Source organism: Mercenaria mercenaria, chromosome 19 (genome assembly GCF_021730395.1).
Source record: "Mercenaria mercenaria strain notata chromosome 19, MADL_Memer_1, whole genome shotgun sequence".
Lineage (NCBI taxonomy): Eukaryota > Metazoa > Mollusca > Bivalvia > Venerida > Veneridae > Mercenaria > Mercenaria mercenaria.
In genome coordinates this window covers 37369483-37387250 of record NC_069379.1, presented here as the reverse complement: position 1 = coordinate 37387250, position 17768 = coordinate 37369483, and the positions used below count along the sequence as shown (strand labels likewise).

At 32.9% G+C, this 17768-nt stretch overlaps 1 protein-coding gene across 1 annotated transcript in view; it reads right to left on the bottom strand.

Moving 5' to 3' along the window:
* Window positions 1-14597, bottom strand: part of LOC123542238 (uncharacterized) — a 28402-nt gene extending 13805 nt beyond the window's left edge. Inside the window, exons 1-4 of the mRNA XM_045327955.2 lie at window positions 14171-14597; window positions 9859-9985; window positions 6792-6917; window positions 203-325 (exon numbers count right to left, since the gene is read on the bottom strand). Coding sequence (XP_045183890.2) covers window positions 203-325; window positions 6792-6917; window positions 9859-9985; window positions 14171-14347 — 553 coding nt within the window. The 5' untranslated portion in view covers window positions 14348-14597. The remainder of the gene's footprint in view (window positions 1-202; window positions 326-6791; window positions 6918-9858; window positions 9986-14170) is intronic.
* Window positions 14598-17768: the final 3171 nt, after the last annotated feature.

Sequence of the window (17768 nt, the reverse complement as noted above, 5' to 3'; positions counted from 1 at the left end):
CTAGCTTACCTGTATGATATCTCCTGTTTTATCTAGCTTTATTGTTTAATATCTCAAATGTTATCTAGCTTACCTGTATGGTATCTCCAGTTGCCATCCAGCTTTTCTGTACGATATTTCCATTGTTGTCTATCTTACCTGTATTATATCTCCAGTTTTATCTAGTTTTCCTGTTTGATATCTCTATTGTTATTTTTCTTACCTGTATGATATCGCCATTGTAGAACGCATCTGTCGCATGTCATATTGGGTGGTATTGCCACAGTCAGTCGGAAATCTCCGGCACCTTTCGGAAAAAATCGTAAAGGCGTTCCGGCAAGGTAACCTGAATGAACGAGTACAAATTGTTAATTAAAGAAAGTTTATGACTCAAATTCATATTTTGTTAGCTGTTTACTTGTGGTAAGGGGAAAATGTCAGTCAAGAAAATTAAACTGCTTAATGTTTCAATATTTTTTTAACTTTAATTAAAAAGGCATCCTTTAACGTGTATTTGTTATAGTCAAGGTCAAGTTATGATGTTACATATCAATGATAAGAAAATACACCGATTTTTTAAAAAAGTATTCCGTATTGTACCCAATTCCTCCTGAGGTAACAGCATTCCATATTTTACCACAGTTATTCTAACGCGATATATTCTCCGGTGCTGTTTTTCTGTTGCATATTGACGCTTGATTCGCATAGAATAATTATCATGATCACGTTTCAGACAGTTATTCGAAATTCACTTTTGTTCCAAAGAGTAAGAGCGTTTGTCAATTTTAATCTGGTTTTGTTTAAGTGTGTGATCACTATCATGCTGGACACGACTGATTCTGCCTTTGCGGCCAGCGTAGATCATGATCAGCCTGCACATCCGTACAGTCTGATCATGATCTGCACTGTTCGCCATTCAGTCAGTATCTTTTTGGTAAGCACTCCTTTTAACAGTTAATGGTAATGTCCAGATTGACAGATAGATAAGTTCATTATCATGATTATAGAAATTTAGCTGGGTAAGTGTTAAACAGGTCTTAGCGAAACCATACTTGAGACAGATATTTCACTCAGTAAAATGAGCAGTTACTCAAACTTCAGCGAGTAAAGTCTTTTAGCGGCATGTGGACGTCACACTTACGAAAATTCAATTTATACAAACAGACGAAATTAAAGAATCAGAACTAATTTCTTGTCATAGTTGGTATACTTATACAAAGTCGTAGAAAATAAAAATCATTGAGATCTGACTGTAAGACTTTGAATTAACACAGCTCTCAATGCAAAACACTTATACAGACTTTATATCGTTGCAAGTAATTTATAAACAAGCAAATAAATCATGATTTAAAAAACTACAGTAAAACTACAAATTTTCGTTAAATGTAACACCAAAGCTGTTACTTTTCTGTTTCAAACCTTTGTTTTATACCAATCATTTTGTAGCATCTAATCATTTCAGCTTCAAAATCATTTTGACAATTTCGGAATCAGGAAACAATGAACTAAATATTATATAAAATAGAAAAAGTGGAAACCCCACAGGCCGCTCAACACGACAAAAAACGAAAATGTTGCATACTCGGTTTGATTGAGCCGGACGGTAGTGAAAATGGATGATATCGTCCACGCCCTCTAGCCACTCAATATTTACACATGCTACAAGTACAAAAAAACAACAACCACAAAACAATTTAGACATCCGCAGATGTGTTCATACGACGGTGCACATAAAACCTTCAATGATACTAGCGTGTAATTTCCATGAAAAGTGGCGTGTGGTCCCCAGTTAAAATAATGGGTTAACCATAAACGAGAAAACAGTCGGCAGAACTAAACAAACTGGAATTTAGATAAGGGATCTGAGGTTATGGACCCTGCATATCACAGGAACTGCCAAAAGACAAAATTAAAAAGCAGGGACCATATCCAAGGATTGTTTATACAATACCCAAAGCGGGAATATTGGAACCACCAAGGCCGAAATGTTTAAGCTGAGAAACTAAACAGTACAGTAACACGACATAAAAGTCGTGCTGAGCGATCTGAGAAGATCGAAATATAACAGCCCTTATTGTATGTACGGGGAAAGTTTGATCTAATTCCATTGTCAAGTTTGTAAGAAACAACACAGCGTGTTCGTCAAAGAAAAATGAAAAATTTACATTCTCGAGCAGATATATAAAAATAACTATCAAGATATTTTTTCTTCATGCCGTGAATTCCCAGTCAAAATTACCACTTTAGATTTTCGCAGTAGAGAACTGTGGCAAGTCTATATCTGCATGTAGTTTTTGTGTGGTTATCGGTGTGTAGCATTAACGTATTCGCATTTACTGTTAATTATAGACTATAGCATTTATTTTTATTCATCGGTATTTAACAAGTTAGAAGAGTGAAAGACCCACCAATACCTAGTGGTCTACTTTTTCCTCCCACATGAACTCTGTACAAATAATTCTGGTAATACTGGTTTCATACAACTATTCTACAAGATGACAGGTGGACAAGCTCAGTCCGGTTTTCACAACTTCATCTGCAAACTTACTCAGTCATTCTCTTCTCAGTATAGTTTTATAAAAAAAATAGAATAATAACTATCTTACACTGTATATAGAAACAAAGAGTGATCTAAACTCACCTTAATACATGAAGTGCCGTGCATACTACTACATTAATTGAATAATATATTTAGTAATACATTGTCTTAGCCTTATATCTGTTACTGTCAAACTGTAATTAGACAATTGTCATTTCTCATTTCTTCATACAAAAATGTATAATGACAATTATGGAACAATCTGACTGAAGTACTTGATCTTCTAAACGAAGATCCGAGAATGACCCATTCTTAATCGTCTTCTGTATACATGTATTTTTAATTTCCAGAATTGCTATTTTTATTTTCGCAAAACTATTTTTTTTTATTTTAACCAATCAGTCGACTTGTTTGAATGTCAAAGATTAAGAAAAATGTGTAGGCTGTCAGGGACTCGAATCCGGGACCAGTCTCTTACAGAGCAAGTGCTCTACCGACAGAGCTAACGCTTTACCGACAGAGCTAACCGGCTGACACTTTACGTCATAAAAAATGTAACTACCAAAAACCCAGTCAAAATACATGTATAGATTTTTTATTCTAACAAAATGTTGTAAGTAAGTAAAAATGTGTAGGCTGTCAGGGACTCGAATCCGGGACCAGTCGCTTACAAATTTTTTATTCTTACAAAATGTTGTAAGTAAGCCTTCTGTCTGGCTAACGGAATGGTCGTCAGAACGAGGCTATCAATAGCACGTCTTCAGATCCTAAGTATAGCGTAACAGGAGATGTACTTTAGTCAGACAGCATTATGGAAATACAAAAGGTTACAGTTAGTGGTGTGTCTTTAAGGTAACTTGACAATAGTCACTACTGACCTTGACATTTTAAAGGGATAAGTACAAATATATATAACTCTTAAAGTTAGAATTGAAGCTCAAACAAGAGATGGCACTATTAGTGACAAACGCCCCCAGAGGTTTGTCCAAGAATGCTACAGTTCGATGCGCAAAATATGCCAGAATAGCTAAGGTATGACTAATTTTCCGACAAGAGAAAAAATTTCTCCGAAGGTAACCTTGACCTTAGAGCTAGGGTCTGGGTCTTGAACATGACACACTAACTCATCATAGGGAAAATTGTGACAAATAATGTTTGATGATGACAGAGTTATTGACTCTATTATTTTAGCTTTTTGATCTAAGTTTGACTTTGACTTTGAAACTAGAGATTTTGGACTGGCGCCTGACACGTCATTTTAATATAGGGAACGTTTATGCCATGTAATTTTAAAATGTCTTCATCGACGGAATAGGTATGGAACTGACAAGAAACACTTCATGCAAACCGTTAACCTCTAAATGTGACATCGATCGTGGAGCTAGTGGTCTGGTTGTTATGCACGGCACGTTTTCTCGTTTTCGGGGAATATTTCTGCTAATTAATTTCGAAATTTCTTGATTAATGACAGAGTTACGAACCGGGTATGAAACAGACCCTTTTAACCTTTCACTTGACCTCTAAGTGTAAACTTGATCTTGGAGCTAGGGGTCTGGGTCTTGCGTGTAATCATTTTGTGGGGTCGAATCTACGTGAGTTTTTTTTCATGTTTATTCTTTGTGTGTGTTTGTGTGTGTGTTTTTTTCTTTTCGTTTTCATTTTCATTCCCATATCTTTGTTTCTTTCTTTGATGGTTTGTATTTGTATGGTTGCCTTTATATAAAACAACAGTATGTTTATTATTTGCATGGCTTAAATGCATGCATTTAGTCAATATCATCTTTGATATAATGGTAAACTTTTCTGATCTGCCATGTCGGCTTATAATACTTCTCTGTTGTGTTGTCACATAGTTCATGAAGGAATCTAAATGTTTAGTAATACGAGAAAAAAAATAATGTCGATGGTGAGTTGCGAACCCACACAGTAAAAGATCTGCTTAACATGGACTGTATGCTTTACCACTGAGCTAATTGCAGTTGGTACAAAATCTTAAAATATTTAGATTGTAACATGATTAATGACAGAGTTACGAATCGGATATGAAACAGACCCTTTTAACCTTTCACTTGATTTCTAAGTATAAACTTGATCTTGGAGCTAGGGATCTGTGTCTTGCGCGTAACACATTGTCTCCTTATGGTAAACACTTATGCCAAGTTGTTTCAAAACCCCCTCATGGATAACAGAGTTATATATCGGACACGTAAAGATCTATTATGATATGACTTCTAAATATGACACTGACCTTGGAGCAAGGGATCTGGGTCATGCGCGTGACACATTGTCTGATTATAGTTACCATTTACGCCAAGATATTTCAAAATCCCTCCATGGACAGCAGAAATATGGATCGGACACAAAAATAACCCTGTTAACACCTTGACCTTGGAGCAAGGGTTCTCATTTTCAAGTGATAAACATTTATGCTAAGTACTTTTAAAGGTGGATAATCAGATTTTGGCCATGTAACGGATTTGTTCGAAACTTTAGCATCTGATCATTTACACTCATTTATGTTCACTTAACACTTAATACAAATTAGATTTTCACTGGAGGTATTTTTAAAATTTCATTTTCCTATCCTGGTTGCCCAAACAAGATAGAGTTATTTTATCATAGGTATAAATTTGATAAACATACTTTGCCTAAGGAAATGTATAAATATTAGACATACTGTAATATATTTGTAAAATATTTGCATTAAAAATTATGTATTTAGATGGAATTCATTAGAAACGCAAGTTTGAAAAAATATTATTACCTCCCTTTGCCTATCTTGGTTGCGCAACCAAGATAGATTGGAAATAAATGAATTCAGAAGCTACACACAGCTTTTAAACTTGCATTTTGGTTCAGATTGTTCAATAGTTGATATGTCTATCAAATGCAAATGTAAAACTAGACATTGTATCGAAATAAAAAGAAATACCCAGCTTTTTATATACTTTCATATTAAAGGGGAGTAATTACAAAATTTTATAAAAATAATAAAATATACATTTCAAATAGGAATCTAACTCTATGTAATCGGTCTTTTTGTTCCTTAAATAATTCTCTACCAGAATATACAAAAAGTAAAAATGTCATTAAATGTTGTTTAAATGTGATTGACCACCTTTAAAACCCCTTGATGAATGGCGAGGTTACGATCCGGACACAAAACAGACTGTTTGACTTCTAAGTGTGGCCTTGACCTTGTAGAAAGGGGTCTGAGTGTTACACATTAAACGTCGTCTCATTAAGGTTAGAATATTTATGCCAAACTATTTCAAAATTTCCTTCATGGATGACAGAATTACAGCCCGGACAAGAATTTACAAAGTTACGGTCGGCATTAAAATCAAAGACAGACTGTAGTCTACAAACAGAAAGTTTTTTGCTGAAACATATTTAAATGATGTAAGGATGTTATCATTAAATAAAATCCTAAAATTATTTTTTTTCTTGAAATAGATATTGATATATACTTAATCACTTAATAACAACATAATATATTCGGTCCTAACAAAATCTGAAAAATAGAAGCAACGAGGACAAAACAAACAGTAAATATTGCAGACCCGATTTGACTTATAGTTGGTTTAATTTGTACGCTAGTAAGCAGTGTACATGTATTTAGATAATTTACAACCATGCTTTGCACGGAATGAATTTGCAACCATGCTTTGCACAGAATGTCATGGATCAGAGGGATAGACTGGCTATATTCATCACTAAAACCCGGCAAACTGTATGAAATCTAAAGTGGTAGGATATTCATGGCATGATTTCATAATCTTTAAACATTTCATATGGCACAAAAATACAGAAACAAACTACCCTTCAGGTAAATAGGAAGATAACTACTATATGTTATCATTGATATTAAATATTAAGAGAACGCTGTTGTAAAGTAATTCAGTGTGCCAGTCTTCTTAAATTATTTAGTGTAAAAGAATGTTCAATACGAGAGAGAAAAGCTATACATAATAATCTTTTAAAATGGTATTACTCAAAAGAATTTCCAAAATTTATACATGACGTCATCAAAATGGCTGCTCTCAAGGTTGGTCATTTTCAAAAATTTAAAACTGTCATATCTTAATGAACATTGTTCCTGTTTTAAAAATTTTACCAGCTTGACGTGTAAATGGACAATACCTTTCAAAAGAAAGCAATTTATGATTAGACCATTTTTCTCCTTTAAACCTAAGTATTTTTGAATATAACATACAACTAAATGAAATAGATTGATCGCTGACTAGTTCCAGTATTTTCTAAACAAGTTTACCTTCTTTAATAGGTAGAATATTTTCGTCCAGGCATTCTTGTGTCACCTCGTTATTATCAGCCGAGCATATTCGAAATTCAAAAAATCCCTTCTCAAACGCAAGCAGTTCAACTTTCACTGGCATTTCTGAAGAGGAAAGAATATGCAGCGTAAATAAAACTTAGCATGTCACAACTCATGGGTGACTTTGTGAAGTTGGATATTATTACTAAATTTTTACATTTCCTTTTATTTCTCACTTTCAAAGTTAAATTTTAAAAAATAATAATGTTGCATATAAAAACAACAGAACAGTGTAGGAACCAGTTGAATCACCTGTCGCATATTGCTGGTACCGAGCTTACAAAGGTACAAGCGAGTTCCGCCGACGAAATCGTAATGAAACGGTAACAAATTCAGCACGGCTGTATAAATTCGTCGTTTAACCTGATAATATTGTTTGTGAAAAGGGGCTATGATTGAAAACATTGTTGGAATTTGTATTAGTCTCGGGCGGTATTACTAAAAAGCCAGTTACTAAGTATTATTCAAAAACTGAATTTATGCCTTACAATGTTAACTCTAATACCTTATTATGATGTTAGTTCATTCAGAGATACATCTGAAAAACTTCTCCATAAAAAGTTTAAGATCTAATCATCAATTTCAGAATTCTTATATAAAGTGAGCTGTTGGGCGAAAACCATTAAGCTACATTAACGAAGTTTAACTGCAGCCTTAGCTTTACTAAATACTTTAGTAATATTGCTTCTTTAAAGTTCGCATTTCCATTAGCTAGAGACCGTTCTTTTCACTTTTAATCATTTAAAATGGGCAACTCCTCCAGAGGACTGTCAGAGGATAGTGAAAGATACAGAAGACGATCTGATTCCAGTAGCTTTCTAGTTTCTTTAGCATGTAGTGTAAAACAAAAATACACGGAACTCTTAGACATTCTAGTTTTAGGCGCAGGGGCTGGAACTTAAGACTCCTGGCTTGTATTTATATTTTTAACTCGGAAGGATTAACAATCAGAAACAATTCGGCAATTGTTCTATAGGTTGCAAAGTAACAAATGTTTGAAATACCCTAACATATATTTCATCTTGATTTTGTTATTTTATGAAGTCTAACACATATAGAGTTTTCTAAATATTCTCGATTCGATTCACCAAAATGGGTGTGCATTTAGAACGGTCTCTTAGTACTTCTGTCGATGAATTAAACATGTTTCCAAAAAAGTCTCGGAATTTTGTTTGCAAATCCAACTAACAAATCCAGTTACTCTAAATCATATAGATCTATATAAAAGCAGCGAGTTCTTTATTATGTAACGCTGAAAAACGGCTTTATAAAAACCAACATCTGTTTCGGCGGTAGATTTGATTAAAGTAAAATTCTAAGTCCTCCTCATCGCCTTTTCGTTCAGTCTTTTCTTCACAAGTTGTACTCTAATTGTCTTTGTCTCATTACTTGGTAAAGTTTATTATTTTGTGAATAGTTCAGTAATCTAGTAACGGGCACATTGTTATTTTGCAAGTTTTGGGGCGTTATCCCCTGTATATAAATAGATATGTCCATATTATTAAGTACTGGTTTAAGTTATTAATACAGATAATGTTATTTTAAAAGGTATTTACCAAACTGCTTTACAACAGTGTAATCATAATGCTGTAAAAGACTGGGCACAGCATGTGAAATGCCTTCTTAACGAACATGGTTTTTCTGATGTTTGGACTTTTCCAAGTCAATTTGAAGCCAAAACATTTGTACCCATTTTATAACAAAGAATTATAGATTGTTTTAGGCAAAAATGGTGTGCTGACATTGCTGCAAATAATATTTTAAACACTTTAAATTCACATGTTAAAACAAATTTTTGTATTGAAAATTATTTGAATACATTATTATGTAAAACATCACGAAGTTGTTTAACGAAACTCCGTATATCTGCACATAAGTTACGTATAGGGTCTGCCAGGTACGGCAGAGACAGGTTAGAAAGACACGAACGAATTTGTCAGTTATGTGATCTTAGTGAGATTGAAGATGAATTTCATTTTGTTCTTAAATGCAGAGTTTATAAAGAATTACGTAAAAAATTCATCAAACGTTATTTCTATATTCATACAAGTATGTATAAATTCTTAGAATTGCTACAATCAAGTAATAAATCTATTCTAGTTAATTTGTGTAAGTATATAACATTAGCTAATAACAAGAGAAATGAATTATTGCCAGGAATTTAAACTCGTGTCTTGGGAATGCTTGTGAGTTTGTTTGTGTTGAAAATAATTATTATATAACATATACTACCATTCAGTTGATCACCAAGTATTAAACCACCTATACTTCTTGGATACGTAAATGCGTATTATTTATTAGCATTAATTTTTGTATACTAGTATAACAAGATTGATATTGTTTCTATTGTGATATCGTTGTAATATTCCTTTAACATACTGATAGTTAAAATCAGATCTGTTCATTCTCTGCATATACTTAAAAGTCATTTTGCCTATCACGTGTATTGTATTATATGTATAATTTCATGTTGTATTAACAAGATACATGTATTGTATACGTTAATAAAATATCTGTTCTGTTCTGTTCATAATTTGTTAATTTATTAAGCACCATCTCCGGCAATTGATCTTGCAATTATATTTGTTTACTTTTTGAGAGCATCCTCCGAATAGTACATTTAGGGACTTTTTTAACGTGAAATGGACACGCGGAGTAATTATTGCAAAACCACTGCAATCACTCCAGCCATGTGCTGTAATAATAAAACATAAAAGTCCTGCTCCGCGGCTATTCAAATTCTATTGTGTGTATGCAACCCATGATTACAATAGGTAACAGTTAACGGCCACGCGCCACACTTTAGCACGCAAAACCACAGGTATTTTATATAGAATGTTATATAAAATAGACTCTATTTTGATAGGCGTCACTGTTCATAGTCAAGATTTTCATGTTTTTTCAGTGACAATTTAAGGTTAAAAGGTAGGACTGCAGCAGGTCTTCAAATGTTTGTCGATGTCAGACTAGGATTAAAGGATATATGGAGATAATTGAAGCATACCTTTTATTCCTGCAGGATAATATCTGCTAATCATTCCCAACCCATATCTACCATTCTTTTCATGTGGTCTTGTTGAATTATATGGGTCGCCACACACACCACATTTAAAAGGTCCATTTTCATGTTGCTGAAATATCGAAAACGGTGACATGACACCTGTATGAAATATTTTATTCAATATTCATTGCTAAATTTGCTAAACTATAGAATACATTTTTACGATATGAAATGACCTACAAATGAAAATGTTTCTGCTTAAACGACATCCTACTTTAATTTATCAAAATAAACTAATTTTATTCTTTATTCTGTTACTTAAATGAATTGAAATGTTCTGTGGATCTTTCGAAAGTAATTGTCATCCCTCGGTAAGACTTTTAATTAAGAACTGAAGTCTTTTTAAAGTGCGATGTACTCAAAGCATCTTCGGTTTCAATGTTGTTAAGTCGTAAAGCTTAGCTCCAATTGTCTAATTATTTTACTTTGTCTATTTATTTCTCATTTATGGCTTCCGTTATCTAGTTATCTTACTATGTCTATATATTTTTGTGTAAAAAGTAAATTATTTACATATCTATACATATACTGCCATAGGCTTTCGTTTTGGATGTTTCACAATTCCCTGTATAGATAACAAACTGCCATACCATTCCAGAGTACAACAAAATATGTTTGTTTATTAGGGAAATTGTTGAGACCTTTATGTAATGACCAAATGCCTTTACATGTGTAGGTTTGTGCATGTGTACCTGTAGTCATGTGCATGTATGTATATGTATGGGTCTATGTGTGTATATATGTATGTGTATGTGTGTGTACGCACATATGTAAAGTTTAATCTTTTTTGGAATATGATATTTGTATTGTGTACAAAAATTGGCGTCTGTAACCGAATTTTTCTTCTTTATGAATATTTGTGTAAATGTCAATAATTTACATAGCTATACATATACTGCCGTTTTGGATGTTCTACAAACATTGGCTTTCTGTTACCTAATTATTTGCTTTATGAATGTTTGTGTAAATGTCAATAATTTACATATCTATACATATACTGCCGTTTTGGATGTTCTACAAACATTGGCTTCTGTTACCTAATTTTTTACTTTAGGAATGTTTGTGTAAATGTCAATAATTTACATATCTATACATATACTGACGTTTTGGATGTTTTACAGATATTGGCTTTCTGTTTCCGAATTATTTACTTTATGAATGTTTGTGTATGTAAATTCAATAACTTTTAAAATATCTTTCGTTCAATACTTATATTAATGTAATCGTTCTATATTTTGGTTTTATTTTATAAACATTGACATCTGTTGTGTATTTATTTCACTTTGTATATGTATTTCCATGTTAATGTCAACTGTTTACATATGTATAAAGATGCTACCGCAGGTGTTCGTTTTAGATGTGTTATTAACATTGGCTTCTGTTGTCTAATTATTTCATTTCGTCTACATGTATATATGTTTTGTTTAAATGTTAATAAATAATATTATTTATTCATCTATACACAAACTGCCGTAGATTTTCTGTTTAGATGTTTGATAACATTGCTTTGCTTTTTGCTGTTATTAGATAATATCTATTTTAAAATAATTTGAGTACTTTTTGTCATTTTAATTTTATCTTAAATTTTAAATGAATAGGTTTTTAAGTTCTTATTTTATCAACTCTTCGACATTTTCAAAAAGCTTAACTACACTACCTCATAAATCTGTTGAGTAAAAATTATTTTATTGAAATATTTTTAAATTCTATATCATTTATTAAATTAAAGATTTAAATTAATAAATATGGAATTGTGTCTACTATGGATTTACTAAATAATAAAGAAGTAAATAAAATTAACAACATCTAAGTTTAGTGTTCGGATACACGATTGTATATCACATATTGACAATAATGAATAATAAAGAAGAAAATAAAACAAGAGCTCTCACTATTGGTGACAAATGCCCCCGAAGCGTGCCCAAGAATGCTACAGTTGTCTGTGCAAAATATGCCAGAATAGTTTAGGTATGAATCACTTTGTGACCTTGACCTGAGAGACCCTGGTCATAAGTGCGACACATCTTCTCAATATGGTTAGCATTTGTGTAATATAATTTTCAAATCCCTTGATAAATGTTAGAGTTATGGACTGGACAAGAAACAGACCATGTTAACATTTAGTCTCTAAGTGTGACCTTGACCTTGGAGCTAGGGGTCTGGATCTTGCGCATGTCACATCGCCTCATTATAGGGAACATGTATGCGAAGTAATTTCAAAATCCCTTCATGGATGGCAGAGTTATGGACCGGAAACGAAACAGACACTGTTTTAACGTTTGACCTCTAAGTGTGACCTTGACCTTGGAGCTAGGGGTCTGGGTCTTGCGCATGACACGTCGTCTCATTATGGTGAATATTTATGCCAAGTAATTTCAAAATCCCTTTATGGATGGAAGAGTTACAGCCCGGAAGAGAATTTACACGGACGCACGCACGGACGGACGGAAAGAAGGACGGACGGACAGTGAGATTTTAATATGCCCACCTTCGGGGGGCATAATAAATAATATTTAAGTTTAGTGTTCGGATACACGGTTGTATATTACATATTGACAATAATGAGTAGTATTAATGTCATGATTATGAAACGTCATTTTGATATACTGACCATGTTAACCTTTTTTGTCATTTTTATGACATCCATACTGGCATCTTATGAAACTAGTACTAATCTGTCATAATATCAAACGACGTAGCGACATCTACTTAATGTAGGCAAAGTATATTGACGCGTCATGTTTTATCACCATTTTATTATATTTTGGCTATTTTTCTGTCATGTAAAAACTATTTTCTATCTAATATTGCTGGGGAACAAATTGTTTTGGTTTCGGTTTAGTTGGTTTAAATTAGTTATTTGTCGCATACTTTTTATGAGGGTGTCTAACTGTAAGGAAAGGGTAATATATTTTGTCAAGTTAAGAGATTGTATTCCAAATGATTTGCTGAGTTTTCGAAACCACACTTTTCAGTAATAGCTGTAGCTTTGAAAGAAATAAATATCGCCCTAACTGATTGAGCTGAAAGAGTTCCAAATAAAAGTATACAATATGTACTTTATTTAGACAGAATGGTTTTTAATTCATTCATTTTCAAAGGCACAAAAGGGATACTTCTGTTTTAATTCCAGCAAAATATTTGGGAATAACGTGAGACATAATTATATAAATGTATACGCCTAATTTAGAATATCTAACATTAACGACAACTCCCGAGAACTAATTAATGATTAATGACTTGTGTTCAATTAATTTTTTAATTTGTAGGTCATTGAATAACACTGAATACAAAGAACATAAACAACCTCATAATGGACATCATACCTGGCGACCGCAGATCCAAATGAAAACATTTCAAATATCTAAACAAAAACCCAAGCCATGTTTTAAACTTTACTGCAGTAATAAACAAATATTTTTATAATATTGAAACGGAAATTAAACTCCACATGGAAAGGATTTCCGTTCTAATAAATTGAACATCTGTTAATTGTTGATTCATTCACAACTCTAAGTCTGTACCAGGTTTTTTTTTACATTGCTAAACCACAGTTAAACAGATTTCAGTCAATAAAATTCATTGATTAAACATTTTCTTGCTCTCCCACATGACAAAGCAATAAATTATAACTATGTTAATTTTTGACAAGCTATTTAACTTATATAAAGTTCATGAACTACTTTAACATTGTCTCTGTCAGTGGATGGATTTTTTTGCGACCAATTCCAATTAAATTTAAAGGACAAAATCAACGAATTCATAATTATTAAAAAAAGCAGTTTTTTTGCCAATATCACAAAATTTCATACCCACAAAATAAATGGTTTTACAGCACATATTAAATTATACCATTTCGTTTTCCATTTTTGATAAACATATTTTCTACCACGGCTGAATTCGAAACAGATTTTGATGATTTGTCACATATTTTCGCGACTTTACACATTGTCCATAGTCGCCTTTAGAGCCAGATACAATCGAACAAAATGTCTTTTCTGTTTAATATAGCAAACTTCGATAATTTCGTTATGTGCCTTTAGATTATGATTTTATGAATCTAATGACTGGAGAGGACACTGTTTCGAGTCAAGTAAACAAGAACCTCGAAAGAGTTAAGCAAGGGAGCTATACCGCTCCTGTTCTGTTCTTAAAAATATAATCAAGAATGCATCCATTATAACTTATACAGGTAAGTATCCAAAGACTGAAGTTTCAAATAACAATGTAATAAAATAAAAATAAAAAACAGTACCTTGACACCCCCACAATTAAGTTGCATATAGTTATAATTTTTCTGTGTGTGAAAGCCGTATTTCCACATCACAGCTCTGTTTGGCGGGTCATAAAGTGATCCCGACCCCTGCACGTGCGATATTATGTCCACTAATGTTACTATAAATAGGATTAGTAAATATGTACGTATATCCATAGTTTCTAACTAAGATCTACTTTCTGTTATTGTTTTCTAAATTCCTGTTACATTGTATAAACACATTGATCAAGTGTTTTGAATATTTCTCGAACAGTTATGTCACGAAAAGTTGCAAAAAATCCAAAGTCATCTAAAATCCGAAATAACTGTTTCTTCACAACCTATAGATCTAAGATCTTTAAAATGTTGTTTCGCCTATTCATTTTAAAATTGACTGTTTCATCTCCTGACAAAGCCGAAAATACACCTCTCTCATTCAATTATTTGTGCAGTAATTGATCACACATTACGTTGTTTAACGTCAATAACGTTAACGCTCGATCAAGTCGTTACTCACTGATAAAGTAATAAATACTTGTCATTTTTATGTGAATTGAGATTTTGGTACGTGAAAGAAGTCTTAGAAGTAAAATTCATAAGACGTCCATTTGGAAGCACAGTAGATAACCAAACTGCAGACTGGGCTTGTTTGAGTCTGTTCCTGAGATGTAATGAAATGAGCAACGTCGCTTACTCCCAAAGCATCATCTGTAATCTTAATTATTGACGGACTCAATGAAAAAAAAAAAACAACCAGAAATTAATTTAATGAACTGTAACCCGATTTTGTTTTATAGAGATGTAGTTTACGAACAGCGTAAGATCTTGGGTCATGGTAATTTTCCAACTGTATTTGGTAAAATTAAAAACGTTTTAAATAATAAAAGAGGTTACGACCCACGTGTTTTGAGATATACCGCATGTTTAGTGTTTAACCCGTTTACAGTTGGACACTACGCTTCCCTCTTTCATTGTGTCTAACGGAAGAGGGGGAGGACTCTATGTTAAGCAGTTTTTAAATCCAAAAGGACTTAACTGTTTTGATATCTGTCTTTTGACCTGTTTCGTCTTCCTTTATGGGTATTTCTCTTATTGCCCTGTCTTTGCAAAGGCATTGAGTACATACGTTTTTTTTGTCCTTAAGGTTTGCTTTTTATGAATTTATACAGGAGCATTTTTGTGTTTTACATGTCATGCCTTTTTGTTTCCATTACGTATGCTAAATATTCACACGGCGGGGATTACTTTTATTTACACTGTCCCGTGTCTTTGGAACATGGATGGGTAAGAGTGAGGTTGGGTGCGCACCATAAACCTGTTTAAGCTCCCCAGTGGTGTTTTTGCAACTGACCGTTCCAAGGCGGTACCTCACTGTGTTCCTTTATTTGTTCATTTTGTCCTCGTGTGTTTGCTTCGTATGCGCGCGCGTGTGTGTGTGTTTGTGTATGTGTGTGTGGGGGGGGGGGGGGGGGGGGGGGGGTGAAGTGTGCACGTCTGCGTGCTGTTGGTTTCGTTTTGTGGGGAGCTGCGTTTTTAGAACATGGCATTCCCTGTTTGATATTTGATCTGTGTTTTTTTTGTTATATCTTCTACATCTAAGTACAGTACAAGACGGCCGTTTTCAATCGCGACAAGAAACTTAACTTAAAAAAAAAGCTATTGTAAAAGGTTAATAGATTCTTCACTAAGATCCGTTGAAAGCAAACCATTAAAATCTATAAGAAAATCCCTTTGAAACATTTTAATATAATATAAGAAAATTCCTTGGAAGCATTTTAATATAATATAAGAAGGAAATTCCTTTGAAGTTTTTTAATATGATATAAGAAGACACCCCCCTTGGAAACGTTTTGATATAATATGATAAGCACTGGAAGCATTTTGATTTAATGTGATAAGAGAATTCATTGGAAGCATTTTTATATAATAAGAAAAGAAGATCCCTTGGAAACATTTTAATATAATATAAGAAGATCCTTTGGGAAATAGCAATAAAATCCGTAAGAAATATTGAGCAATAAACCAAAATAATTACACACTTGGTTTGACTTAGACAACAATATGTGTTACAACGCTGACATACATAGCACTTGTCTAATGCTTTATTTCTTTGATATTTCAGTAAAAAAATTAAATACAGATCATTGGGTTTTCTTTAAATTCATTTTTAAAATTAAAAGTCGGTTAAATATGCAAAGATCACTTGGAATATGTTTGATATTGGTGCTAGTTTTCTGTTCAATAAAATCATTTCATTACAACGTTTCTAATATCTTAATTCACTTGTATTGAATTTTTACCTAAAATTTACATGATTTATTGCCAAAACAAGGCGTCATTAAGGTTAATGTATGTATTTGAAAATTGAAGCTATTTATTAGCAATGTTTCAAACAGATTTATGTAAAAACCTTCAAGCGGAAATAAGTGATTGTTCGTTTCTGCATAATTAAATCCGAACATGCGAGGATCCTAACACAACGAAGTAGGGTTACGTTTCTGACAAGTTTATTTTGAGAGCTTGGTTGATTTATATTCTAATATATTTTAGCTGGACAGTGAATGAAGACTTTATAATGTTTAATCAATATCAAGTTCACTTCCTGGATTAAACTATGGGTCATATAATTAATCGCCGTCTTGTCCTGAGTGGGTTAAAACCTTATTCAACAGACATAGAGAACACAGAACCATAACACGTATGTAAATAGACCTGAATGAATAAATGGAAAGTCAAGAAATTTATTCTGCTTTTATTTGTTTTTGAATACTGTAAAATCAATTCAATTTCGTGGGCATGAAATTTCGTGGTTTTGCTCAAAACGACAATTTCGTGGGGATATGAATTCGTGGATTTTAACTTTTGAACATAAAATGAATGGGAATTTTACTTGTTCGTTGGGATTAAATTTCGTGGATTGACTCAACCACGAAATCCACGAAAATTAGTCCCCCACGAATATTTTAAAATGATGTCACAGTATACAATTGAAACTCAATATCTCGAACTCGCTTACCTTAAAAGCTCAACTATCTCGAAAACATTTTCAAGTCGCGTCCTGAAAACACATGTCGAAATGTCATTTTAAGTCGAATTTCGGTTGTCTCGAAGTGAAACACCAGATCCTTTGGAATTTGAAATACCGTGTTTCAGCTGTAGTTTATCGTTATAATTGTAAATTCTAATATGCTTTTCTCTGTTAAAACACTCTTACGCTAGAATGACGTCACGTTAACGTGTGGTGACGTCAATGTTTTTGTTGCGACCAAAAAAGAGCGCTACTATATTTTATTTACTGTTTTAGATTAAGGGCATATTAGAATCGAAATAAATTATAGCAAAACCCTGTTTTAACACTATTTATACACTCGGGCGGTAATACGTCGTACAAATAATTTCACTCGGGCTGCGCCCTCGTGAAATTATTGAGCCCGACGTATTACCGCCCATCGTGCATAAATAGTGATAAAACACTCTTTTGCTATAAATTATTTCTTAAATCTTTACTGTGTTTGTAATAGGCAGTTCTTTAAAAAAGCAGTATGGACTGTAATATCCTCAGTTTGCTTATACTAGTATATATACAAAAGCATGAGAC